Source organism: Colletotrichum fioriniae (assembly GCF_027942845.1).
Source record: "Colletotrichum fioriniae strain IMI 355084 chromosome Unknown scaffold_1, whole genome shotgun sequence".
In the NCBI taxonomy this organism is placed as follows: Eukaryota; Fungi; Ascomycota; class Sordariomycetes; order Glomerellales; family Glomerellaceae; genus Colletotrichum; species Colletotrichum fioriniae.
Window position 1 is genome coordinate 4,096,060 of NW_027076837.1, and position 27,535 is coordinate 4,123,594.

At 51.3% G+C, this 27,535-nt stretch overlaps 8 protein-coding genes across 8 annotated transcripts; 7 read left to right on the top strand and 1 right to left on the bottom strand.

Moving 5' to 3' along the window:
- Positions 1 to 524: 524 nt before the first annotated feature.
- On the top strand, positions 525 to 2,253 carry N0V96_001031 (uncharacterized protein; the record flags this gene model as incomplete). The annotated part of the gene is made up of 2 exons (XM_053195306.2): positions 525 to 963; positions 1,316 to 2,253. The coding sequence occupies 2 exons, from the start codon at positions 525 to 527 to the stop codon at positions 2,251 to 2,253; spliced, it is 1,377 nt and encodes a 458-aa protein (XP_053047276.2).
- A 1,078-nt stretch (positions 2,254 to 3,331) lies between these two features.
- Positions 3,332 to 5,230, top strand: N0V96_001032 (uncharacterized protein; the record flags this gene model as incomplete). Its single annotated transcript, XM_065756108.1, has 3 exons — positions 3,332 to 3,563; positions 3,623 to 4,859; positions 4,918 to 5,230. The coding sequence occupies 3 exons, from the start codon at positions 3,332 to 3,334 to the stop codon at positions 5,228 to 5,230; spliced, it is 1,782 nt and encodes a 593-aa protein (XP_065615348.1).
- Positions 5,231 to 5,984: 754 nt separating this feature from the next.
- On the top strand, positions 5,985 to 7,034 carry N0V96_001033 (uncharacterized protein; the record flags this gene model as incomplete). The annotated part of the gene is made up of 1 exon (XM_053195304.2): positions 5,985 to 7,034. The coding sequence occupies one exon, from the start codon at positions 5,985 to 5,987 to the stop codon at positions 7,032 to 7,034; it is 1,050 nt and encodes a 349-aa protein (XP_053047274.2).
- Positions 7,035 to 12,619: 5,585 nt separating this feature from the next.
- BAS2 (Biotrophy-associated secreted protein 2) lies at positions 12,620 to 12,985 on the top strand (the record flags this gene model as incomplete). The annotated part of the gene is made up of 2 exons (XM_053195303.1): positions 12,620 to 12,653; positions 12,720 to 12,985. 2 exons carry the CDS (start codon positions 12,620 to 12,622, stop codon positions 12,983 to 12,985), a joined length of 300 nt encoding a protein of 99 aa, XP_053047273.1.
- A 1,350-nt stretch (positions 12,986 to 14,335) lies between these two features.
- Positions 14,336 to 15,767, top strand: N0V96_001035 (uncharacterized protein; the record flags this gene model as incomplete). Its single annotated transcript, XM_053195302.1, has 6 exons — positions 14,336 to 14,542; positions 14,606 to 14,766; positions 14,826 to 14,998; positions 15,079 to 15,504; positions 15,560 to 15,624; positions 15,681 to 15,767. The coding sequence occupies 6 exons, from the start codon at positions 14,336 to 14,338 to the stop codon at positions 15,765 to 15,767; spliced, it is 1,119 nt and encodes a 372-aa protein (XP_053047272.1).
- A 475-nt stretch (positions 15,768 to 16,242) lies between these two features.
- N0V96_001036 (uncharacterized protein) lies at positions 16,243 to 18,238 on the top strand (the record flags this gene model as incomplete). Its single annotated transcript, XM_065756109.1, has 4 exons — positions 16,243 to 16,783; positions 16,833 to 16,949; positions 17,066 to 17,249; positions 17,365 to 18,238. The coding sequence occupies 4 exons, from the start codon at positions 16,243 to 16,245 to the stop codon at positions 18,236 to 18,238; spliced, it is 1,716 nt and encodes a 571-aa protein (XP_065615349.1).
- A 189-nt stretch (positions 18,239 to 18,427) lies between these two features.
- Positions 18,428 to 19,320, bottom strand: N0V96_001037 (uncharacterized protein; the record flags this gene model as incomplete). The annotated part of the gene is made up of 3 exons (XM_065756110.1): positions 18,428 to 18,867; positions 18,933 to 19,017; positions 19,075 to 19,320. 3 exons carry the CDS (start codon positions 19,318 to 19,320, stop codon positions 18,428 to 18,430), a joined length of 771 nt encoding a protein of 256 aa, XP_065615350.1.
- A 2,246-nt stretch (positions 19,321 to 21,566) lies between these two features.
- MRE11 (meiotic recombination) lies at positions 21,567 to 23,844 on the top strand (the record flags this gene model as incomplete). The annotated part of the gene is made up of 4 exons (XM_053195299.2): positions 21,567 to 21,582; positions 21,643 to 21,770; positions 21,825 to 22,914; positions 22,967 to 23,844. The coding sequence occupies 4 exons, from the start codon at positions 21,567 to 21,569 to the stop codon at positions 23,842 to 23,844; spliced, it is 2,112 nt and encodes a 703-aa protein (XP_053047269.2).
- Between the last annotated feature and the right edge of the window lie 3,691 nt (positions 23,845 to 27,535).

A 27,535-nucleotide genomic window follows, 5' to 3' on the forward strand; every position in this document is an offset into this window, starting at 1 on the left:
ACCTTCCAAACAGAGAAGATCGACAGGACATGGGATCCCGGGGAACCGTCCCGTTGTCGTCTCATTCTAACTTGGCGGCCGTTGGTAGACTACATTCCGTTAGTCGCTCCTGAGTCGTGCCTTGAGCAAAGATTCATCAAGATTACTTTCCCTGCGCGTCTCCGACTGTTTCGGCACTGATCACACAAGTCTCTCGCATTCCTATTCACTGCTTACGAAATGGAAAGGTTTGACTGCATTGTGGTTGGCGCAGGTAACTTATTCCCGAGCCTCCGAAGTTGCAAGTCTTCATGCAGTTCTCTGATCGAGGTTCAATGGAGGGACATAATGCCATAGACTGACATGACACTGCAGGATGGTATGGCCTGGCCGCCGCAAAGCAGTATCACTGCATGCAACCAGAGTCTTCGTTAGTTGTCTTCGACTCCCAACCCACGCTCGGTGGGACTTGGGCAGAAGAGCGCTTATACCCGGGCTTGAAAAGCAACAACATGCTGGGGACCTATGAATATCCTGACTTTCCCATGGAAAGTAAGAGATTCAACATCAAGCCAGGGCAGCATATTCCAGGCGAAACCATTAGCCTCTATCTCAAGGCATATGCCGACAAGTTTGGCATCACCAGCAAGATCCGATCGAGCCACAAGGTCCTTGTGGCAGAACATCAAGAAACCAGCGAAGGTGGCTGGTTCCTAACAGTTACGAATTCCAAAGATGAAGAGATCCGAGTGTTTTCTCGGCGTCTGATTGTTGCGACTGGCTTGACGTCGGAACCGTGGCTGCCCCATTTCGATGGTCAAGAGTCTTTCGGCGGTCGCATCTTTCACGGCAAATACTTCCAGCAGAATGCCGATACCTTGGAAACGGCCAAGACCGTGACAATCTTTGGTGGTACCAAGTTTGCATGGGATGCTGTCTACTCTTACGCGACTGCTGGCGTTAAAGTAAATTGGGTCATCCGGTGTAAGTCAACTTCAGGTCGAGAGCTGAACACCAACTAACTCAGCAATAGCGACGGGACATGGGCCTTGCTGGATGGCACCCCCCTATGTCACTCCATTCAAAAAGTGGTTGGAAAAGCTTGCCAGTCAGTACATCTTTGCTTCTTCCCAACGTGTTCCTAGCTAACTATCCCTCAAATTAGACACGCGAATGTTGACCTGGTTCAGCCCTTGTTTGTGGGGTGATGCTGATGGCTATATTGGCACGCGTCACTTTCTCCATGGAACTGCCATTGGCAGGACGATCGTCGATGCTTTTTGGAAAGTGCTTGGCGGCGACGTGATGACACTCAACGCATACGACTCTCATCCAGACACGGCAAAGTTGAAGCCGTGGACAGAAGCCATGTTTACAGGCACCAGCTTCAGCATTCTCAACTATGATACGGACTTCTTTGACTTGGTCAAAGGAGGCAAAGTCAAAGTCCATCTCGGGGAGATCGATCACCTTAGTCCTGGAACGGTTCATCTGTCCGATGGAACCGAGTTCCCAGCCGATGTTCTGCTAGCTCATACCGGCTGGAAACACGTCCCACCGATTAAGTTCCTCCCGGAGGGTATCGAGAAGGAGCTCGGTATACCGCATGCACCTATTCAGAACGCACCCAGGGAGGATCTTGCCGGTCAGGCCGACCTTGTTGACCTAGCAGATAAGGAGATCCTAGAGCGCTTTCCAAGGCTCAAGAACCAGCCAGTATGGAACAAGAACTATGTGCCCTTGACCGATCAGAAGGGCATCGACAGTGATGACGCAGTCACTCCCTACCGAACCCTTACTCCGTATATGCTTCATCACTTCATCGTCCCGCCATCGCAACGCTTCTTACGCACACGCGACACAGCTTTCATCGGCATGGTCGGCAACTTTAGTAACGTCATCACGGCTCACGTTCAAGGCCTGTGGATCAATGCGTACTTTTCAGGTCTTCTTGCCAAGGACCCTGCGGAGGCAGTGGGTGATGACTCGGCGATACAAAAGTTGCAATACAACACGGTCTTGATGAACCGCTTTGGTAATTGGCGTTACCCTACAGATTGGGGCTCCAACAAGTGCCCGAGCTTCGTTTTTGATGCCGTTCCTTACCTAGACCTGTTGCTGAGTGACCTTGGTCTTGCGCATTACCGCAAGAAAGGATTCATGGCCGAGTGGTACTCACCTTATGGGCCAGAAGACTACAGTGACGTCAATGAGGAATGGAAGGAGAAGTTCATGAAGGGCAAGATTGTCGGTGCTACATCACTTCAGGATTAATCATGCATTCTGTGATACTGAGATAGTATCGCTGATTCAATGAGAAAGATTACGCATAACGACAGAAAGATGATGTTTCTATTCTCTGTTGCCGACCTTGTATGGTCAACCGCCCCCCCTAAGCCACTATCTTGGCCGATTTAACCGCGACCCCTGCCCTTAGGCTACCATTACTCCAGCTGGAAGCTCGGATACATCATTACTTAGTATCCTCGCTGCGGAGAAGAAAATTCTTAGCAGAGACTTTGCCAACTTCGGGATGTATGAGTGCTTTCTCAAAAGAGCCAAGACCTTCGGAAAACCCCCCCATAAGGGTGACCACCAAACCCCCCTTCCTCCAACATCCGTCCGAAGGAGCGATAGAATACAGACTGGGCCCCAACTCCTTAACCCCCGGGGAAAATTGAAGAGCCATTCTAGGCATAAAAATAACATACCATAGTGTACAGAAGTTCAGCCTCAATATTACTGGGGTAGGTTTGTGGAAAGGTTGAGATCTTTACCGTACAATCTGATGCAGTATACACCAATTTCGGATACTGGCCGGCATTGAGTTTGCCTGGTGGCATTGGGCTGCCGCTTACGGCAAACACCTACATGACTCGCCAGTATGAAGAGCCAATGCCGGCGGAAAGCCGTCCTGCTAGCAAAGTGTGCCAGCAAGCCAGGACCGGGGCCGAGTCTCCGCTGACGGTCCGGACTGCCAACGGCAAACACGGCGATGCTCCACCCCGATAGCCGGCCGCTGGCCCGAGCATCCCGGCATTTGGAAATTACTGGAAAGCTCGAACTTTCTCTCCCCACCCTTCTTCAACTCTTCTCCGTTACGTCACAGACACGGCATCCTGCGACAGCGTGCCCGTTGCACGGCAGGAGAACTCACCGCAACGTCGTAACGTGGGACAGTGGAAACGCAAGGATTCTCCTCGATTCTTGAACTTGTACGATAGGCAGTTTAACTATTTTATCCTCATAACTATTCTCTCGACTTTCTCCTACCCGAAGATGTTCTTCATCTTCCTAGTTCATTCGCAATCCTCTATCGCGAAGCATTGATACTTCTGCAATACCCCGGGCAATGTCTCTTGCTCAGCACGTCACCCAGGCCGAAGGCTTTGACTACGAACGTCCCACAGAACAAGTCGACTCAAATGGTCAAAGCGAGTCCATCTTCGGCACACTAAACCCGTTCAACACAGAGAGCAATAATGATGAGCCACAATGGAGACGCTTGAGCTTTGCGCCTATTGAGACCGTACACGCCGAGAAGCCAATCGCAGCTTACAAGGTCTCCAATACCATAAGATGGGGTAAGAGCCACAATCTGATTTCTAGATAATCCTCCAACTTTGGAACTAACGCATCGCAGTACAAGTAGCGACTAGCATAGTAGCATGTTGGCTAGCTGCGGGCATCGTCTTTGGGTTCGCTGCCCTCAAGCCTGTTCTCATCGCCGAGGGCGTCTACAGCGATCTCTGCGATGCCAACGATCCAGGCACGGTGGACAACGGCGACTACATTCCATGCACCGAGCAAGACCTCAGGTTGAACTTGTTCTTCATCGCCGCGTCTGTTACAGCAAATGTATCTTCGCTATTGGCCGGCTCTGTCCTTGATCGCTATGGCAGGCGGGTCTGCTGGATCGCCTCCTGCCTATGCCTCACCCTGGGCTGCATCCTCATGGCCGTCTCACGCAACTTCACCTACTTCGACGGTTACTTCCTAGGAAACATCATGCTTGCCCTCGGTGGCACCTTTGTCTTTGTCTCCAGCTTCCAGCTCGCCAACGCATTTCCCAAGTACAGTGGGCACATCATCGCACTGGTCACTGGAGCCTTTGACGCGTCGGCAGCTGTCTTCCTAATATACCGCGCAGCATACGAATCGACAGAAGGCAGGCTCTCACTTGAAAAGTTTTTTTACGCCTACATTGCCGTTCCTGTTTTAATCCTTCTGGCCGAATTCGCCTACATGCCCGTTCGGTCCTATCATTCAATTCCTCAGCTGGAACAGAAGATTGAGAAAGTCCAAGACGAGACGCACGATGTGCATGAGTCCGATGACGAAATTGATGACATTAGGCAACTGCGCAAAGTACGCAGTGCCCGGGCTGATCGACGGTTGTCCAAACTTGACCAAATTGAAGAAGTCGCTGGTGACGCTGAGCAGCGTGAAGAGCGTGTCAAGATCAACGAGGAGCGTCAGGAAACCAGCGGAGTCTGGGGAGTTCTCCATGGTGTTGCAGCCCATCAACAAATCCAGAGTCCATGGTTCATCCTCATCCTGCTTTTGACTATTGTTCAGATGTTGAGGATGAACTACTTCATCGCAACTATTCATGCGCAATACCGATATATGCTAGGTTCCGAGGTCGACGCCAACGACATCAACCGTTTCTTCGATATTGCCCTGCCTGTCGGTGGATTGATTTCTACCCCATTCATTGGGGTTCTCCTCAATAACCTCAGCGTACCGGCAACCTTTGGCGCGCTGACTGCCCTGATCGTTGCTATTGGCCTCCTCAATTGCCTACCCTTCGTATGGGCGGGATATGCTACGGTTGTCTTGTTCGTCATCTTTCGCCCCTTATACTACTCGGCCATCTCGTAAGTCCAGCCATGCTGTTTTCTGACTTATATGCTCGTGCGCTAATCAAGCTTTAAGGGACTACGCAACAAAAGTCTTTGGTTTCGCCACCTTCGGACGTATCTACGGCACGATTGTGTGCGTCTCAGGTCTGGTAAACTTCGCCCAATCTGGCCTGGATGCTCTTACTCACGGCCCCTTGCACGGTGACCCTACACCTGTAAACATTACTCTCGGCGCATCAGGCACCATAATTGGGGCTCTCTTAACGGCATTCGTCGCCATCAAAGGTCGTACTTTCGTCACAGAAGAGAAGCCTGAGTTGGATGCCTTGGAGGAGAGACGGAGACTACTGTCATCGGCAGGACAAGACTATGGTAGTCGAGAATGAGAGGTTTCTTTGGCGACAGGGTCATCCCCAATCAAAAACACTCTCAATATCTGTCTTCCAGATAAAATGATTAGAAGGACAATAAACCTAGTATGCTGAAACCGATCATCAGTTACCTACCCAAGCTTTTGCCACCCCCCTTGGAGCATTTAAGGCCCCGACTCCTTCTGGAGTATTTGTCACCAGCCAGGACTTTGATCTTTTGTTTTTGCAAAAAAAGAACACATTTACGGGTTAACATTTTGTCACTCACGACGGGCTCGGAGTCTCTTATCAACCCGTAGCAATTCTTGGCGACGAATCCGTCTACCTCGGCCGACGTTGTTTTGTAAGCTTAACCCATATTTCTCTCTTTCTCTACGTTCGTCGGGAGCCTATTCCCGGATTTCTTCCTTCAGCATGCGTTCTAGCCAGATCTGTCTATTAAGTTGGGTCTGATTCAGGCGTGGCAAGATGCAATGACTTTGTGTCCGGGTCCGCTTGTGGTCGGTACGCGGAACCCGTGGAATCCATAAAGAAGTGACGTTGGCCTAGAGCAACTCGCCCTTTCACAGATTGATCTCAGTGTGATTGAAAGACAAATCGTTTAGTCAACATGTCCATATCTTCTCCGAATACACACCATTTTTATCTTTATTTTTTCATTTTTCTTTTATCAACTTACTTTACATGAAGTAATGTCCATTGCAGGGTTGAGATCCAACTTCACCCCATCCTCTACTCACAGCAAGTTTACATTCTGCATTCGCTAAACATGAAGTACCGTGGCGTTGTATACGATGTAGGCCTTCACTTCGCTGCAGACAGCCCGTCCGTCGAGCCATTCGATCCAAAACTCGTCGCCCACGATCTCAAAGTCATCGCTACCGACCTCACCGCCAACGCCGTACGCATCGAAGGCGACTCTATCCAACGCCTCGTAGCAGCCTCGCGTATCGCCCACTCACTGGGTCTCGCAGTCTTCTTCAATCCGTGGAAGATGCACGCACCCGCCGACGAAGTGCGAGCATATCTCGCTGAAGCAGCCGAAGCCGCGGAAAACCTTCGTGGCGAAGGACTAGACATCGTCTTTGTTTCGCAATGCGAATATACCATCTTCAACGAGGGTATCTTTCTTGGCAAGGACCTGATGGAGCGCGTCAAGTGGATGAGCGAGCAAATGAAGGAAACGCCCGAAGGTCCCAGCATGCCGGATTTGCTGCGTGAGGCTTGCTCGAAGCTCAACGATATCCTCAAGTCGTTTTTGCAAGTAATCCGCCCCTTTTTTCACGGCCGGGTGACATATTCAGCAGGAATGTGGGAAGTTGGGGATTGGACGCTCTTTGATATTGTCGGCATCGATCACTATCGCCAAGGCGAGAGCGAGAGCGATTATCTCAAAGGGTTGCATAGGTACCGTTGCGAGAAGCCTATTTCTGTCATGGAGTTTGGCTGTTGCGCATATGAAGGCGCCGCCGCCCTCGGAGCTGGCGGTTTCATGCTTCTTCGAGGCACCAACCCAGACGGTACCGGCAGCTTCGCCGGCGATGTAGTGCCAAAGTATTCAGAGACGGAGCAAGCTGATTACGTCGAGGCAATCATCAAGATATTGGCCCGAGCTGAGGTGGACGCTATGTTCGTTTATGTCTTCTCATTTCCGACGTATCGTACCGGAGAGGGTATGCGAAACTTGGACATGATATCCTTCTCGTTGGTCAAAACCTGGCCGGAAACGGATGAGAGGTCCAAAGCGATACCACTGTGGGCACCGAAAGAGGCTTTTCGAAGAGTGGCTACTGCCTACAAGCAGCTCGAAAGCTCATAAAATGCACAAGGGGGGGCGCATTTGGTGACTATAAGAAAACTGGGAGATTCATTTGTTTTTATCTTAGTATCCATCTTCACTTACAGGAATATCTGAGCTCGGGATACCCAAAATTCATATTCGCCCGCCACTGAATGTCTAGTGCTCGGATGACGCGGTATAGATAGATCCACGTTGCAAAATCGACAAGGTACTGACTTACAGGTAATGGCTCTTTCAAGAGGGCTATGGTGAGCAAATAGACACGCCTTCAAGGATGATAATGTGTTCAATCTGTCTGCTCGGAAAATCGCTCGAGAGAAATTGCATCTGAGAGTGCTGAAGTAATAGCGGGTGAGATGCACTGATTCTGAGATGGCGTGTAGCTTGACCCCCTATTTAAGCAGCAGTTGGAGGAACCCCAACTTTATGGGGACAGCCCCGATTCCCTTCAGGGCTGGTGGGATCGAAGATGCTGCCCCAAGGGTCTTCGGAAGCCCGCAGACAGGATGAATGGTCCAGCAAGCCTTCTTCCAGAGATAGGATGAGTCCTTTATCAATCTATTCTCGCATATGTCATGCTTGCACTGATTCTCCTAATGACTACCAAGACCATTGGTTTTCCTTTTTCCTTCACTTACTGCAGAAGAAATTAAGACTGAAAATTTGGTCCATTCGATAAGCTTGGCGTGACAATACGCCGATCCATGCAAACACTTTCTAACTACAATCTTGCGGGACTATATAAAGCGTCAAGCTCCACGGGATGAATATATTGATTGCCGGCCACGGAGTCCACGGGAAGCTCTGTTCTGGTCGTTGGATCCGTATTCAGCTCGGCTAGACGAGAGCGATAATCGGCCGCCGAGCCTACCGGAAGCTCTGTTCTAGACGTTCGTTTCGCGATCGGTTCATCTTGATAAGAATTAGGGTCGACCACCGAGGCCACCAATGCCGCCGGAAGCTCTGTTCTGAGCGTTGTGTCCTTACTCGGCTCGTCTCGATACGGACGAGGATCGGTCGCCGTGGCCACCGGAAGCTCTGTTATGGTCTTTGAGTCCGACTTCGGCTCATCTAGACAAGAACTAGGATCCGCTTCAAGTTCCTCCGTCTGAAGGGGGACATCCACCGTGTCATGCTTTGGGCTCGTGTTGTCGATAGCAGGTAGTGGTACGATGATTGGCCTCTCCGAACGGCCGTCAATCCACATGATTGCTAAAAACGCAAGAACAGCTAAGATAACCGCAACTATGGCGGCTCCTGCAATAGCATTGCTCGAGGTCTCTTTAGCCATGGGCATCGCTGTCGGCGGTGCTGTCGGCGTTCCCGTGGGGATAGCTGTGATCTTCGCTGTGGGCACGAAGAAAGTCTTGACTTCCTCCGATGACCATGACACGGAACTAACACCCCTAAATCTGGTATTCAGCTATTGTTTCGACTCTTCACGACTGCAGACTTACTTCTCACGGTACCAGCGTTGAATTTCTTCATGGCTGCGATAAGCACCAGCGCTGGCGTTGTACTCGTTTTTCCAAGTCCACTCCGCCAAGTCGAACAAGCCAAGCCCTTGTGGCCACGGGTCTCTAAGAGCCCATCTTCCAGATTCGCAGCACTCTTGCTTGTGGTCCTTCCACCAACAACAACCAACTGTCGATTTCCTACTACTGCACAGTGGTGATCGGTTCGTGGGGATACGTCGTCGAATTGCACCTGTCTCCAGACAAACCCCGGTAGACTCAATACGAAGACATCGCTGTATGCTCTGTTAGAGGATCCAGCTGTCCCGCCGAATAAGAATCTGCCTTTGTCAACACTTGTAATGAGTCGTAACATTGGTCCATTCTACTTACATCTCATACGTAGTTTCGCTCTTGAGCCCCACCATGCAGAACCACTGTCGTCTGGTCGGAGCAGATCCTGTAGTCGTTTGGCTATACCATTTCTTGGAGACCGGATCCATGAACGTAATGTTGGAAATATCCATCCATTGGTAGAGGCTATCACTTCCGCTTACAATTGGCTCCAAAGTTGCCATGAAGCCACCGAGGAGCACGATTATACCATTTGGCCCAAAGTCAGGGACACATAGTGCTCTTGCGATGGAAAGAATCTTTGCGAGCTCTGCCAGATATTGGCCCTTTTGGCCCTTTCTCCGGAAACCTCTGCGTCGCCATCAAAGTTCAGAACCTCTGCGGTTGAGGGCCGCCTCCGACCTTTGCGGCCGACCTCTGCGGTCGACCTTGCCAGCTAGCGCCGCCACGTAAATATATCGCTCAGCTTGTCGTCAGTAAGTAGCGGCAACTTACCTATCCCGAATTATATAGCGGTTTTCGTATCGAAATCACTATATTAAGTTGAGCGCGTGCTTAGGGCACATTGTGCGTACCGTAAAGTTAAAAAGTGTACCGTATCGTGTGATTTCCCTTGAAAGCCTGATCCCGTTAAGGTCGATCTTTTGCGCCTGTAAAGCCGGAAAAAAACCACCACATAGTGCTCTTGCACCTCTCACTGTCCCATAGGGAGGAAACGCATTTCTCAACGCGGCTGTCTCATTCGACCACTGGTTGGTATTCCAATCGTAAACAACCATGCCTGGAGTTGCTCCAGCTGGGGCTAACTCTGCATCGCCGTTAGTCGCGTTCACCTTCGTACGAGTTCCCGCCCAGCCCCCGAACCAAAAGCAACCGTGAGGAGTACTGCCAAACGCTCCGTCCTCACTCCTCACTAGCTCTGAGAACTCCGTGGGGTTGACGGGGGTCTCTTTCGTCCATTGGCCACCACCACTACCATCGGCTTGGAACTTCCAAATTCCAGTAGCCAGCGATTCGTCCTTGAGGTAAAGGGTGTTGGCGGTGTGTCCTCCCCATATGTAAAATGAGTCGTTGTCAGCCCTTTCCCACAATGCTTGCCTATCCATGGCGTACGGTTCTTTCAGTATTTCTCGGATTGAAACGTTGGCGGGGGACCATGATTCCGACAAGTCGATTGAAAGGGTAGAATTGACTACGTTACCACTCTGTCAGAGAAGTGTCGAAATACGAGGAGATAGGGTCACTCAGTTACTGACCCGGATGGGAGCCATGAGTTTGGTTTACTTCGTAATCAAAGAAAGTATATGGCTTTCCTTCGGCGTCGAGTTGAGAGACCTCTCCGCCATCGATGTAGAGAAAATTACCGATGACAGCAACTGAGGTCACATCAAGTATTAGCCGATCGTTCTTCTAAGACGTTACAATGAGCCAGGTGTCGTCTACGTACCATTAGATAGGCCTCTTCGAAGGATGAGATCCGGAGCTGGTACATCAGAGAGTTCCCATGCGTGAACTTCAAGCAAGAATCGAATCTCCAAAAGCAGATGAGCATTCCTTCTAAAGTACCGAAACAACATGTTGACTCTAGGTTACGTTGATTCTAAGTTAGAGACGTCAACAAAACGTTATTAGTATCTGTATGAATGGTTCAGGTAGACTTCAGACAGAAGAGCTTGAAAGGGCTTCACTAACGTTGCCGCATGCCGTGGCAAAAATAGAACGGGAGACACCTCTCGTTGATCAGGGGATACTACACGATTGATATCAACCATGGACGCGGATCATTTCGACACGTGATCTCCGTACAGTAGTACAGTGATGTATCGCACAGGCACGGTAAGGGTCGAGACCTCAATTCCTTCGCTGCAAAGAGCCTCTGGCGAGCTTGAGATTTATTCGGTGTAACCATGCCATATCATTACATCTCCAATGAAGCCACACTTCTTAAATACATTCAAATTGGCGTCACGCTTTGTACGACTGAAGCAGATAGGTAGGTTCGGTCCGTTCAAGGGTCATTGACGCACTCTCCCGCTCGCATCCCAAGGCGGCTATGCAGCCAAGACGGCATTTCTATTCCAAGTCGTAGGTCGTACATGAGCATTCTAAAAACATCATGGTACTGATGATCGTGCCTTTAACTTGGTTTTGTATGACTGAGTCATGACTGAGTAACGCTCTACATCTAAGTTGACCGCTTACTATATGTTCATCCTAGAAAACTGCAAGCCCATCCTATACACATATAAGGATGGCAGAATATGCATGGTCTTTCCTTCCTAATGTTGATGATCAAAATGCACAGCAACCTTTGGGTCCCTTCGTCTTTCTACAGGCTCAATGCCCCAATGCTTTAAGATGACGTTTGACAAGAGTGTTTCCGACATGTTTTTAATGACTCATCGCGAGGATTCGGGCCCACTGGTAGCCTAATTGTGCCCTTCTACTGCGAAATAGGAAGATAGAAAGAAGGCAAAATATAGTGACGACAGCTAGGAATGGGATGGCAGTGTCCCTGCAATAAACGTGTCTACGTTTTATCTCACTCGAACAAGGCCCCACGACACACACACGTCCGACAATGACTCAGCTAGGAATCGAGACCTAGCGATGGCAATTCAGAGACCACTTTTTGGTGGTATGGAAAGAAACAAAACTTCAAAAGATTTGAGGGGAAATTCTCATTGTAGGTTTTATTCTCGTCGTCGAACTTCCAGATCTACCGACATATCAACGCTCATGGTGTTCCAAGCCTTCATTTTGCACTCAATCCAGAGGTTCAGTACTTAAAGTCTTGGCTCAATTGTGGTCACCTTCCATAAGATGGCTGACACCCGATTTCGACTTCTCGCGACTGAAAAGTATAGCTCGTTGCAAATTCAAAACCGGAGTCTAAATGGACCCATGCAAATTCGGACATCAGAAGAAGCCGTCCTACGTGAGCTTCATGTACATCCCCTACCTAAGGTAATTAAGTACCTAAGTGATTCAAGGACTTGTTATCCGAATCAACTCTCGCCTTCCCCCTATGACTTGACTTTCATCCCTTGAAACCACTTAGAATTCACACAGTCTGACGCCTGCAACTCCGTCATGCATGAAGCTACTTACTAACTTGTAGTGATGATGAAGACAATCACACAATCACCGAGGAACTATGCTCTACAGACTACGGGTGCATCATCGCATGATCAATGGAACAGCGAACGAGGCCGTGTAATACTGGTGGATTGATACTCACTTTTGCGGTGAGATGAACCAGTCAAGATCGTCAGTTGACCATCGGAAGTTTGCCCCTAGTGGTCCTGGGCGCATTAATAGTAGACGTTGCGCCAAACATGGTTCAGACGACGATCAAACCGCAACTGACCGATCTATCCGTTCGGATGACACATGTCATGATCCGAACCCGATGGAGTCTGGGGAGAGTTCAGCCGCAAAACTAGTAGTGATTCGATGGCGACCGTGCTATTTCCATTGCCAAGTTTCAGGCACTCAGGGAATGACTTCAGATTTGCTGGTACTCGTCTCACGGGCAAGTGTCACGATGCCGGTGCCGGCGGGATGCCCAATTGACAGGGGACCAATGTCCACAAAGACGAAACTCTGTCAGTCGAGACATTCAGCGAGACTGGGTATTTAAAGACTCGTTGCCTCTAGGCTAAGAGGCTCTCGATTCTTCATCAATCGTTCTCTTATCAATCTACAGTGCATGCACATTCGCTTCAACGACCTGGAGTCGCATTTTATTTCAACATCTTTCTTTAATCATCAACTAAGCTTACACTCGCAACAATGGTCCGCATCACTCTCTTCGCCACTCTCGCTTGTAAGTACTATTCAATCTAGCGGACCCCCCGATCAGAGTATTGCTGCTAACCCCGTCGCGACTCAGTTGCGATGACCGCACTCGCAATCACCCCCAACAACGCCGGTGCCAAGAACGTCGGCCAGGGCAACGGAGCTCAGTTCATCACCGGAGGCTGTGTCGACAACGCCGATTGCTCCTCGGCATGCTGCGCGGATGCCAGCGGCGTCGGCGTCTGCTCGGCCGAGGCCGCACAGTTCCAGAACGGCAAGAACGGCTGCAACTTTGTCGACCCCAACAAGGCGGCAACCATTGCTGCTGCCAAGGCTCAGGTTGCAAAGCAGGGCTTCTAAGCTGGAACGCAGAGGCCCTAGCAGCTATGATGGAAGGTGGATTTGGAGGAACGCCTGGCCATACCTTGGTCCATAGAAAGTGACTTGGACTATAGCGTGAGCCAGAGGATGGAGAAGTACTGTACTCGATGGCTTGTAGCACTGCCAATCCTGCTTAGGAATCGTAAAATCTACTGGACCGTCCAAGAATGTCCCATGAATATCATGTCGTTGTGAGCTCATCTGCTCTCCTGTCTATTCTAATCACCTTTTGCCTCAAGATCGTCACATTTCCAGTTCTTTGAATGGCACATATGGTGTGAATGCGTGAATAATCAACTTACTATCCTTCGAGCACCATGCTATGCGGTTTACTCTGCTGTTAAAATCCTGCCGTGGTAAATGTATGTCTAAGTAAGTATGGGAAGCAACTTACTCCCGCCCAATTGTGGAACTTCCCAGTTGAGCCATTTAAGGAAGCTGCGAGGTTTAAAATCCTTAAGCGAAGGTTCGTGCCAAGATCGTGTTATGGCTCCAGGCCGGGCATCTTGCCAAGCACTAGAACATCGCCCAGACCTTGGTGGGTGTGGAACTTCCTAAATAGCAATGGACCTTTTGCGAAAAGGCAGACTGTGCTTACTTATACGTCAATGGCGTGACTAGGATATTTCATGGCGAGCATGAATGAATGAAGTCACATCTGTTCTGACCCTCCTACTGACGCGCGATGGTGGAAGGCTCAACAGCCGAACCTAAACTGAATGAGGCAGCTGCGATGAGCTTAATGCCTTGGCGACCCAGATAAGCTTAAACGCAATAGTCCTCCTGCCCCATGCTTCTCTTCGCTCCGACGTAATGTCACCATGCACACAAACCACCATATAATTATGTTCTGGCCCGCTGATCACTGCAACCCGGGGCACCCGGGGGCCGATGCAGATGCCTTTTTCAGCAATTACCAGACCGGAGGCTTCTGCGGCCCAGCCCGGAAGCGCGGGTGATCCCCCGCAACTATAGGGTGACGCCTGTCGAGTTGGTTATTCTTGTCTTTCGTCTGATATTGCAGTCCAGGGCAATGGGGCGTGAAGTACCCAGTGCCTAGAATGCATGAGGTTTTCGCCAATTTCTTATACGAACCTTGGAAAGAGCGGGACAGAAGTTTCTTGGAAGGAACGACCAGTCCTCCTTCCAAAAACGCACCCACCGTATAAATATTGGCCACCCACTCCACCTCGTCTACAACTTCCTTTCTTCTCTTCTTCACCCACGAGCTTCTCCCTCAAGCCGTCTGTCAACTTCACTTCCTCACTCATTCATCTTCAAGTTCGTTACCTTCCATCATCAACGGCTTCAAGGTAAACAAGAGCCATCATGCGCTTCAGCACTACTCTCGCCGTCGTGGCGGCTTCCTGCGGCCTCGCCGCCGCGGCCCCCGCGACTGGCGACGTTCAGGTCAACCCTGGTCTGCGCCTCGTCAAGACCTATGATGAGGATCCCGGAACCTGGGTCACTGAGGATGAGAAGTACGAGAAGTACACCTCCAAGGGCATTGGCTTCATCGATATCACCGATGTCTCCGTAAGTAATGCTCGGGAAATATTCTCACACAGATCATGAAGCAGGAGCTGATCAAACGTCCAGGATGAGGAAGTCTTGAACGCTCTCTCGACCGGTGGCAACCATCTGGCTTCCCGTCAGACTGTCGTCTACCCGACCACTCTCAGCCACGTCACCGAGGCCAACTCTCTCATCACCAGAGTCAGCAACACCAACCCTCAGACTTGGCTTCGCACCTTAACCAAGTGAGTCTTGGTGCATGTTCCTCTTATACTTGATCGGGGATGCTAACCGATTTCCTCAGCTTCCAAAACCGTCACTACCGCTCTACTTACGGCACCGAGGCCTCCACCTGGCTCTACAACCAGGCTGTCAGTATCGCCTCCGGCTACTCTGCCATCACCGTCTCTCGCTTCACCCACTCCTTCAACCAGCCTTCCATCATCGTCAAGTACCCCGGTACTAGCTCCAACCTGAGTAAGTCGACAATTGAGTATCAAAACTTTGCTCAAGACCTTTTCCCTCCTAGAAAACCCCAACTAACAACTTATTCCCAGTCATCGTTGGTGCTCACTACGATTCTACCGCTGGTTCCACCACTGCCCGCGCTCCTGGTGCCGATGACAATGGTACCGGCACTGTCAACTTACTTGAGGCCCTCCGCGTTCTCGTCGCTGCTGGTTTCCGCCCCCAGAACACCATCGAGTTCCACTTCTATGCTGGTGAGGAGGGTGGTCTTCTTGGCTCCCAGGCTGTCTTTGCCAACTACAAATCTGCGGGCAAGCGTGTCCTCGGTATGCTGAACCAGGACATGACTGGCTACTCTCCTGGTGGCAAAGCCACTGTGTACACCGACTATGTCGACACGGCTTTCACTGCCTACGTTCGCCTCGTCACCACCCAGTACACTGGCGCTGCTCCCTCCAGCTCTTCCTGTGGCTATGGCTGCTCTGATCACGCCAGTGCCCGATCCAACGGTTTCCGTAAGTTAAGCTTTCGCCTTCTTATAGTGGCTCTGTACTAATGTGCAATCAACAGCTGCTGCCTTTGTCAACGAGGAGCCCTTCAGCACCTCCAACCCCAAGATCCACACTTCCAGCGACGTAAGTCAGACAGATCATTGACCCTCAATAAGACAAATTGTCTCACATTTTCACAGACCTATGAGAGCGTTCAGTGGAACGCCATTCTCCGTCACTCCAAGCTCACGGTGGGCTTCCTCGTCGAGGCGTCTTATCTGGCTTAGGATGTCAGAGCCATTTGGTGCATCACGCCCGACCGTCGTCGCCCTTGCCCTAGGAAATTGAGCTCAGGTGAGCATCTTTGGAAGAAGACTTTTGCTCCTTTCCGGACTCTTTCCAACTCCTTCAGAGTACATATTCAATCAGTGAACATTCAATGCTGAACAGGGCGTGTCTACGCTCATAGTAACAGAAGCAATTCATCACATAGGCCAAAAGCCTTTGCAAGCATCAAGTTCCAGTATCTACCAAAGTCCCCCTCTTGCAGTCGTGAACCCAGTGACTCGTACCCAATAAATAACCCCTTGCAGTCCCCATTTTCTTTAGCCTAAACAAGCAGGTCATTGACGAAACCCCAAGATGTCAGATTCGGAGTAGCTTAAAGCCGTGCCGCATGCTGACATCCCATGCCCTTTCTCCTTCCAAGATCCTTTGCTAACACCCCTTCTCTCAACTTCGCATCAGCGCAAAGACGACATCATGCGGATTCTCCAGGCTTTCAGTCTTCTGGCCATTGGCGGATTGGTCACTAGCCAAAGGGCCGCTCTCAGCAATTGCCCTTTACTTGGGCCAGCCTACCCTCTTCCAAACCTTCATAAGTCACAAGTGATCAAATACACGCAGGAGTCATTCGCAAAACTCATCCAGGATGCGATCTCAACCGGTGAAACCGAATTGGGCAAAATAAATACCGCCACTGCCTCGTTTTCAATCGGTATATTCTCGGCAGATTCGGATGAGTTCCTCTACGAGTATCATCATCAGGGGACCGAGCTCAAGGGGGCGGTTACCGGGGGCTCATTGGATTCGGATACATTGTACCGCATCGGAAGCGTCACGAAACTGTTGACCGTGTACACCATTCTCGTCAAGCTGGGCACTACGTACTGGAACGATCCGATCACCAAGTTTATCCCGGAGCTTGCTGACGTGCCGGCAAGGCGCCGGGGGCATCGCGTGCAATGGTCTGAGGTGACTTTGGGAGGTTTAGCCAGCCACATGAGTGGTATCGCGCGCAATAGTAAGACGACCGCCTGTCTCTGTGATCATCCTTAGCTCATTATGCTCAGATCACTTCGTCGACCTATCTGGTATACCTGGTATCAAGGATATGGGACTCCCCTACCTGAACGATTCCGACATCGTCAAGTGCGGTCTGCCGGAGATGCGACCTTGTACTAGAGAGGGTGGGCCAATCTTCACGTTTCTCTTTGATATGCTCCTGGCTAACCCGGGTCATATATAGAAGTTTTCAATTCCTTGCTGGAGCAGTATCCCGCTACGTCAACTTGGCACACCCCAGTGTACAGCAATGAGGCCTTCCAGCTCATCGGGTGGGCGTTCGAGAACATCACAGGCGGTTCCGTAGGAGATGTCTTCAAGAATGCTATTGCAGAGCCTCTGGGGCTGTCTCGAACTTTTTGGGATCCGCCCAAAGACGACCCAAATGCCAATGTTGTTGATCTCGACCCGTCGGCGATGAAGTCGTTGATAGGCTACCCTTTTCAAGAGGGACTGGCCTCATATACCCCGTAAGATCAATTATTAGCAGTCAAATCTTGATACTGTTTACTTGTTGATTGGAGCTGACCAAGTCCTCAGGACCGGCGGCGTCTATTCTTCCTTGAGCGATCTTTCTGCCATCGGCCGCTCCATCCTCAACTCGACTATCCTACCCAAAGCAATGACCCGCGAATGGCTCCGACCGGTAACGCACACTCAGCACACCCACAGTGCGGTTGGAAGACCATGGGAGATCACCCGGATGGACGTCGCTGCAACTCCCGGCTCGAAGCACACCCGGCTCGTAGATCTATACACCAAGAACGGGGGCATCGGTGCCTACCTGACCTACCTCATCCTCTCGCCCGACCATAATATCGGCTTCACCCTCCTGACGGCTTCCAAGACCGCCTACGGTGATGGCATCCCCGACTCTACGTTCGACGTCCTCAGTGAGTTGCTCTTGGAAAAGTGGATACCCGCCGCCGAGGCCGCGGGCCGGGAGGCGGCGGGTGAGGACCTTGCTAGCACTTATGTGGCCGAAGACGGATCGGAGTCTCGGGCTGAGGTGACGCTCGTCCCCGGCAGACTCGGTTTGTCGCTCCAAAAACTCGTGCTCAACGGCGCGGACTTCTTTTCGAAGGTCGGCGGGAAACTTGGTTTTCAGGGTGCGGATCTACAGTTCATGGGTCTTCAAGACAATGGTGAGATTGCGTTCCGTGCCGTATTTTCGAGTCCTGATGTGGCGCCTTCAGGCCGGGAGCCCATTCTGGGGAAGAAGTGCGGGTCGACCTGGGGAGGTGCTGGATCGCTTACATACGGTAACATTGCTATCGATGAGGTTCTCTTCACTGTGGGCGAAGACGGAAAGGCAACGAGTATAAGCTTCCCCGCGTTGCGTGTAGAATTTGCTAGGGAATCGGCCAAGACATCGACCAGAGCGAAAGAGAACAGTGTCTTTGAAGAATTATGATTTAGTCAATATTCTTAGGGTATTGCACTCAAGTCAAGACACCTGATGGTTATATCCCAGAGCCCTCGGCCACTCCCAATCATAGATCTCATCAAATCTCATCAGCCTCTATTCAAGCTCTCCCTAGTTCACGCTCCCAATGCAACACCACGCCAAAATGACAAAACAGTTATCAAAGAAACGACCCATCTACGCGCGGTACTGGTTCCAGAAGCTGTACATGCGAGTCTGCTGGTTGGGAGTGAACTCCTCGTAGCAAGAGTCGTAGGAGTAGTCCATGTAGTTGTGGATGGGGTCAAGACCAGCCTGGCTAGGGCAGGAGTCACGACCGGTGGGGCATCCGGTGGAAAAGCTGGCCTGGGCGGGGGTGTCGGCAATGGAGTCACCTTCGCCGGTGCAGCCGCCCTGGAAGGTGTGGTAGAGACCGAACCAGTGGCCGACCTCGTGGGTGACGGTCTTGCCGAGGTTGTAGTTGGTCTCGCTGCCGCCGGGCACGGTGGAGGAGAGGATGGTGCAGCCGTCGCGGATGTAGGCGGTCGAGCCGGCGGCGGCGGTGGTGGGGAAGTAGCAGTACCCAAAGTCGCCGCCGAGGGTGCGGACGAAGTAGAGGTTGAGGTCCTTGTAGGTACCTTGCGGAGGGCACGCTTCATGGCCATCTCATCGCCATCCTGGGCCCAGTTGGAGTTGATGGTACGGGTGGTCTCAACTAGGGTGTAGCTGATGCCGTGGGGGGCAAAGTCACTGTTCATGACGGCCAGCTGGTCAGCCAGCATCTTATCCTATTGAAGCTGTTAGGTATGGGCAGTACAAGTATAAGGAATTATGTCAATACTTACAGTGATGTAGCCGTTTGCCACGGTCTGTGAGGAGGCAACAACGTGGAAGTAGACGTTGACATTGATGGTGGCCGCCGCCATCAGGCTCATGGTGCCATTATTCGCAGCCTCCTCCTCGGCAAGCTTCTTGGAGATCTCAATGTGCTCAGGGGTAGGATCATGAGTACCACAGCCGAGACGGGCGGGGGTAACGGCGGCGGAGGCGGCAGCGGCAAGGGCCGCAACGACAGAAAGCTTGAACTGCATGATGACGAGCTAGACCGATTGGATCGAGGCTTGGACAAGGGGACCGGGACTTGATAGAGCTGAGAGGGATGGGGGGCAAGAGACAAGAAGGACCTTGATGGTGGAGGATTGGTCATACATATATACTCGAAGGCATTCTCTCGAGTGTGTCTCGATATTTCTCGTTCTATGATACATGGTAATGGGTTCGGGAGTCAGTCGGGAGCTAAGATGTTTGCGACCTTCCGGATCGCGGATCGGTTCAAGACAACTTTTGGCTCTGACAGTCGAGGTAAACTTGGAGCAAAGGACAAGTTTTGAAATGAAGAAAACTGGATGCGCGGGAATGAAGTTCATGGGGTAAGCAAGAATGCCTTCCTCATTGAGGTTGAACTGAGAATCTCAATATAGGCGACGGGCCATTCAACGAGGCCGGGTACGGCGTGGACAGCGGGATTGAGCCACCTGGGGAAAGGCTTGTGGTTCTGATTCGTGGACTCTGAAATACGACGATCTTGGCATGCCAAAGGCCATATCGAGCTGAGCTGAGGATTTGAGGCGATGCTTGATGCTTCCTCGGGTCCTGGTTGGGTAGCGTTGGATGCACGAGTTGCATGAGTCGGAAGAGGCCGAGAAGCGCTGGAACACGACAGAGCACCCGCACAAGTTACAACCATATCCAGGGCCGATAAGAGATCCGATGATCTCGGTACGTCGATGGTCCACGGCCCAGCGAGACCGGACGGTCATTGACACCCCTCGGAGATGAAGCTGGGAGGACGAGTAAGCTTTGAAAGCCGGCGCTAGCGGGGTGCGGTGGTATCGCGACATTAAACGCTCCGTTCAACGTGCATGCCAAGCTCTCGCCAAGACGGCCAATCATCCAACCAGGGCAGCACCGTTCAACCTCCCTATTTGGGCTTAATCAAGTTATTCCGATCGCGTCTGTAGGGATTGACTCAGTTGAGACACTTTTGCTCAATAGACTACTCTTAGTACTTGTCGTGGCGGACTGCCTACTGTCGACGATGAGAAGATGTCTTGGCCCTTGGGTCGCCTTGGGCAAATGGGGTTCTTGAGCAGCATCCACCACGACGATCTGCCTTGCAGACAGCAAAGCCAAAGAGATATGTGATGTCAGAACAACCTTCTGTTTTCGTCGAGGGACTTTTGAGAAGAAACGGGGCATCGGTGTAGGGTTGCACAGACAAGCCAGAGTCTTGGCTTTGTCAAGTTAATGCACTATTGGCAAGCATGGCCAGGACGGGCAACTGAAATAGTAGGGAATGGATTGATCGGCAGAGCTTCGCCCATCACCTCCTTGCCAACGGCCCATTGCCATGGCCTCACCGTCCCTGAGATTTCGAGTGATCATGACGGAGGAGTTCGCCGCAGATGGCATCCCAGAGATTCGAACATTCGATACGAGGGACCGATCACTCGACGGGTGCAGTGCATATCTTGACTCGCTACAAGCTGACTGGCTGTTCACCAGGTCGTTACTCAACGACTCGAAATTCCTGACTCCCCTCAAGAAACTAAGCTGTGGCACAAAGTCCAGTTGGATTACGAGCAAGCAGTTCAGGCGTTGCACATACTCAAAGAGAGATCGAGAGGCCGCCTCAGGCGCTTTGCCCTTGCGCTAGTCTGACTTTGCCTATTCCTCTATCACTCGCCAGCCCGGGTAGAGCCAAAGAACTTCCCAGGCAACGTTGAAACCAGAAACAGGCGTACACTAAATATGCCCGCTCCAACAGTGTCAATCATCGAGAATCTTTCCAGACTGAAGTGAACGACGGTTAAGGTCTGGGATCATCCGCTGTGGTGGAAAGAAAAGATGGGATGAAGAGCAGGAACAGGCCAGGGGCAGAAAACCCTCGGAGTAAGCTTAATTTTCGGTCCGGCTCATCTCACCACCGTCACCGGCCAAGGTGAACGGAGTATCGAGGTGAGGACTCGGCAGACAAGGTGTGTCTCGGTGAATAATCAGACGCAAGCCACAAAAGCACAGGCCAGCCGGGAGGACCCCTCCACCACGTGAGTGCGCAGCTGTGGCGCCTGGGATTTCGCGTCGCTGCCTATTGGAGAGGCGCGCCGCGCGACGGCCACTTAAACCCCAATGTCGACGGCGGGCACTACGATTTGATTTCTCCCCTCCAATTCAAGAAGCATTGGACCCCAATGTCACAGTAGAGTTTCCGCCGACCGAGGAGTCTCACCAGTGCACACTGTCGACCTAGGATTGACCCGTTGGTCCGCTCGATATCATGCCCGACTTCACAGGTAATCCTTCCTTCTCCTCCCCAGACTACGTACCGCCAGACAGCTCTAACTCACGTATAGAAGCGGACACTATCCGCATTCTGGTCGCGACAGATAACCATGTCGGCTACGAGGAGCGAGACCCGATCCGCAAGGACGACAGCTGGAAGACGTTCGACGAGATTCTGAACCTCGCCAAGAGCCAAGATGTACGCAGATGCCTCGCCCCAAAGTGGTGCTTCGCCGGCTGACAAGGAGCATAGGTCGACATGGTGCTGTTAGGCGGCGATCTCTTCCACGACAATAAGCCCTCCCGAAAGTCCATGTACCAGGTCATGCGCAGTCTTCGCAAAAACTGCTTAGGCATGAAGCCCTGCGAGCTCGAGTTCCTAAGCGACGCGAACGAAGTCTTTGAGGGTGCCTTCCCCCACGTCAACTACGAAGACCCCGATATCAACATCTCCATACCCGTCTTTTCGATCCACGGAAACCACGATGATCCCAGCGGCGAGGGCCACTTCTGTTCACTAGACTTGCTCCAGGTTGCTGGGCTGGTCAACTACTTTGGTCGCATTGCCGAGGCCGACAACATCGAGGCCAAGCCGGTATTACTACAAAAGGGCCAGACCAAGCTTGCGCTATTCGGCTTGAGCAATGTTCGTGACGAGCGTATGTTCCGAACATTCAGGGACCATAAGGTCAAGTGGTTCCGCCCGGGTGTCCAGCAGTCAGACTGGTTCAACCTGCTCACCGTACATCAAAATCACCACGCACATACCGCAACATCATATCTTCCCGAAAATGTGCTACCCGACTGGATGGACCTTGTAGTCTGGGGCCATGAGCACGAATGCTTGATTGACCCTCAGCAGAACCCAGAGACCGGCTTCCACGTCATGCAACCCGGCTCCTCGGTAGCGACATCTCTGGTTCCGGGTGAGGCGGTGCCAAAGCATGTGGCAATTTTGAACATTACAGGCAGAGAGTTCAAGGTCGAGAAACTGCCATTGAAGACCGTGCGCCCGTTCATTACGAAGGAGATTCAATTATCTACCGATGCGCGGTTTAAGGGGCTGCACACGAAGAAAGAAAACAGACAGGAGTTAACCAAGAGATTAATGGTGGTTGTCGACGAGATGATTCAAGAAGCAAATGAGGAGTGGTTCGCTGTCCAGGACAATGACGAGGAGGAACCTCCACTACCCTTGATCCGGCTCAAAGTGGAGTATACGGCTCCGGAGGGTGGTCAATACGACTGCGAGAACCCCCAGCGGTTCTCAAACAGGTTCATCGGCAAGGTGGCAAACACCAACGATGTGGTGTACTTTCACCGCAAGAAGGCTGGTGCCACAAGTAAGCTATGCTGTTTTCCAAAATCTGGTTCACTGATACTGATGCTACGCAGGACGAACTGACGACACGGACATTCCCGAGGCTCTCGAGGAAACACTGGGTCTGGACACCATCAAAGTGGAGGCCCTTGTCCAGGAGTTCCTCGCAGCCCAGTCTCTCAAGATTCTGCCAACGGCACCATTCGGCGATGCCGTCAACCAGTTCGTCAACAAGGACGACAAGCATGCGATGGAGGAGTTTGTTAGCGAATCGTTGGCAGGCCAGGTGAAACAAATGCTCAACCTTGACTCCGACGAGGATGACCTTGACGTTGCGATGGAGGCGTACCGGGCGAAGCTCGAGGAGGCTTTCTCCAAGGGGGCCCCGAAGAAGGCTTCCAGGCGTACTGTCAAACCGAAGCCAGACGATTGGGACTCCGACCTTGATGGACACTGGGAGGATCAGCCTGGAGTTGTTGAGACTGAGGCCGTCGCTCAGCCTATAGCCAAACCGCGAAGGACCGCTACCCAGGATGACGAAGATGATTTGATGGACGAGGACGAACCACCCGTCCGTCAAGCGCCTGCGAAGAAAGCAGCGGCCACTCGAGCTACGAAGGCTGCCCCAGCAAAGAAAGCCCCGGCGAAGAAAGCTCCAGCCAAGAAGCCGCCTGCGCGAGGTCGCAAGAAGCCCGTCTTTGAAGAAGAGTCAGAGGAAGAGGACGTGGTGATGGACGACGACTTTGAGGAGCCGCCGCCGCCGCCGCCACCGACTACTCGGGGCAAGCGATCTCAGCCTGCACGTGCGGCCCCGAAGACCACCCGGCAGACCAAGCTCAACTTCTCGCAGGCTACGGCCTCTCAAGCCGCTGTCGAGATCAGCGATGATGAGATTTCGGACGAGGATGCGTTCGAGCCGGCGCCGACCACCACCCGTAGCAGACGAAGATAGTTGTTGAGATCATGAGAGGGTCTGGTATGATGTGATGGAGAAGTTGCCGGGATTTTTGATGGTTTCTCTCGCAATGCATGGTTAGCCACTTGGAGTCGGGGAGCGGGATTTTGCTTTGATTTAGATCGATGAACCAAGATACCACGTCGCCAATGATAAAAGTTTGACTCTGACCACACGTTCTTCGTTGAAGTTCTCTGTCGTTTTGTTTACTTTGTGCCTTGTCATGTTCTTCTGTTTTTGGTGAACTATGTTTACCAGATGATTGAGCTTCGGTTTACGCAAACACCTAGAATTCTCAAGTCTGAATATGAGCATTATCCGGGCTAAGCATTGGGCTCGACTTCCAGTAGAGCCATAGTAGCAGCCGCCATCTATTCTGCGGGATGATTATTAGCTATTGCTTCATAGATTGAGTCGTCATAGATTCCGTTATTGTCTAGATCGTCAAGTTGCCTATTGCAAAGTGAATGTAAGTATATAGCGGGAGCGTACAGGACTTCCGTTTCTGGACGCCATTGTCCGGTACGATTTTGCGAACGTCATCAAAGTGGCATTAGTCTTCACTCATTGGTCAAAGAACTGGGAATAAAATCAAGCCTTCCGCTAAGCCATAGAACACCGTGTTCTGGCCGAGTTTCGGACGCAAGCCAGTTGGGATGCTTGCCTATCGCCAATAGGGGTATTCAACAGGTAGCTGCGTAACAGCCAACACTTCAGGATTCCTTCGCTGGGACCTACAGATCCGAAAATTCCATGGCACTGTTGGACCCATGGATACAGGTGCGCAGCCTTACGCGACGTCTTAATCCATCTATGCAGGACGGGTTCTCCGTTAGTTATCCGAGTGCATGGTTTCGATCAGTAAGCTATTCTACAGTGCTGTTTTCCAACTGCCACGAGCCGTTCGTTCTCCTTCTGCGGTGCATCATGGGCGAATATCCGTCCAGAGACATTGAGAGAGGCCCATGTCTTGATAAGGACGATATGACCATGAAGCTCAACTAGGCACTTGGTCGCTAACGTTCTAACCAGGTAGTTACCGATGCACGTTTGGTGGAAGTTCTACTCTGCTATCACGATAGCTTCATGGAGAATGAAGCACGGTACCAAATCAAAGACAATCTTCTTGACGAACGGAGGTTGAGAGGGAGCAGCCTAAGGGGCTATCCGGGCAGTCCCGGATCTCAAGTGACTGAAAAGAGGGCCCTGAGCTCATTCGACAGGATCATCAGTCACGAAATGAGTCCTTACATAATTAACAGCATGGTTAGGAAGATTGATACGAAATCAGATGATGCAATTACAGTTTCTCTCTGTGCCCGGACGATAGAGGCCGATCGCGAGTTGGAAAAGATGCTCGACACATCTAGTAGTAAATTATGCTGACGAAAACCTTGAGCTCGGAGAGGAATGAAGTAGAAGAAAGCGACAAGTCTCCCCTAATGAGTTGAATTGGAACTACTATGGGCGGCGGTGGCTTGAGATAAAAGGATATGAAAACTCAGTGTTTGCCATTCATATGAATGGAACCGAAAAGGGGCCATGAAAAGGGTAAGCGCGATTTGGTGAAAACTTCGGCATTACCAGCTTCAACATCTGGCCGAAGTAATTGGAATCCAGTGACTATTAGCAAACTCATATCTTCGGTCCAACGCAGAGTTGCCGTCACGGTCCTCTACGAAATCGCGGCCGCAAACCAAGAATCAAGAGGCACGGCGCAAGATAAGTTGGTTCACAGTGACGTCTCTACCCGCCATCGACGATCCTTCGCTCCTCACCTTGCAAGGTCTTCGTCTGTAATAACGTCTCTCCTCCGTTAGGAGCGAACAGCGTCCTACTCATGATCCCAAACCCGCGAAACACAAAAGTCTCAATGTCGTCGCAGCCTTCCCACGACTATATTCCAATAGTACCAGTCTCCAGACATCTCTTTTGGCATTATACAAAGTCCACCGCATGTCCGTCTCCAACCATCACAAACCGGAAGGGAAACGCCTCACCCCGAGGCATACCTTGCGTACCATATCTACATACGTGCCTAGGCAGGCCGCAAATATATTCATTTGTCTCCAACCTTTCAAGTTTCCTGCGCTCGAGAAGGCGAAAAAGTTCACTATTCTTCTACCTTTTTTTTTTTTTTTGCCTCTGAGCCATCAGAAAAGGGGGTTCAACCAAGGTGCTGACGAAGCCAACACCAGAACGGAGATTGTGACGTCCGGAGTATCCGGGGGCCAAGCTGTAAGAAGAGCCATGCCGAACTCCCTTTCAGTCTCAAGGAGCACCGGCCCCCGTCCAATACAGATATATGCCCCTTTCTTCACTTCGCAAAGCCGAGCTGGCTTCGAGCAACCCCGTCGAAACGCGGTCTCGATAGCTATAGATCGCGCCATCATGCCCAACATAACTTCAACAGACTCTCCTGATGGTGACTGCGCGTAAAGAAGCCCCTATTTGACGCTCAGTGATTCATTCTCGGTCCTCGAAAATATGCCGTGCGAGTTATATCGAGAAAGACAAACTTCGTAGAGCTGACATCGAGCTTTGAAATCGCCAAGAAGAACTTATCGATCTGATAGACACTGAGCGGTCTCCACAGCAGTCAAGGTTTCGAGGCTGCAGGAAGCCTCATTTAGCATGACTCAATGGCACTCTCACTCATCTTAGAAACTACCAAATGGCACCTTAGATCTAATTCCTCATGGGCGATGTGATGATTGAACATTATTTCCGCTCGGGGGCTTTAGCACCATTCACGTACCGCATGTAGCAGAGCATACGAGACATGAAGCTGTGGTTAGCGCTTCAAAGGACCCTCACAAGAATTCCCTAGCATGAAGAGATGAAGCTTCTTCACAAAGATAAATGGCGTCTTCTTGATGGTTTCAACACCGGGAACTCTCGTCGCACGTCTCGTGTCATCTAATGCGCCCTTTCCACACCCCCTGTCCTCCTCACTCAACCCGCAAACCTCGCGGTTCCAACTGCGACAGCAACGATCTCATTTCGCGGGAGCGAGCCGGGCTTCTCGAAGCGCTCATGCGTGCGAGTGGAGTCGGATGAAGGAGTAAAGATTTTTTTTATTTTTTTGGATGAATCCACTTGAAGCCTAAAGCCGTTGGATCTCATCAGGGGTGCTTGTCTTTCGCCTCTCGGGCAGGAAGACAGTCTGTTAGTCTCGGTAGAATTTCTCGAAGGTCCCGACAATGCCCTTGACGGAGCCAAATCCCTGGTCGTCTCCAAGAGTGGACACGTCCAACGGTCCAGGTCTTCAAGTTCTATTTGTGAAACAGGCATCACTAAACATGGTGGCGGCAGACGGACGTGGCTTATAGCACCTCATAGCATTAGAGCTTGGTGTCCTGCAAGACGTGAGAACGTATTCTGGCACCGAGACTGTCCGTTATGTGGTCGGTTGAGTCAACTTGTCCGGAAGCGTACGAACGGTACAAAATAGAATTATGCTCGCTGGCGTTCGAGCAGGCATGAACGTATCCATACAGGTCAAGTCCACAGGCGTGAGTCCCGCAAGGGGTGCAGGGTATTCCACCTCCCAAGCTTTGGGTGGCCACTGAACTTCGAAAGTAGTTGTCTATTACGGGAGTCGCGGTCGTTTGCCGTCAGGTTCTCGCGAGAAAGATATATCATCTAGGGATTGACCAAAGAATGCCATGTGACCGATCGACCTTTC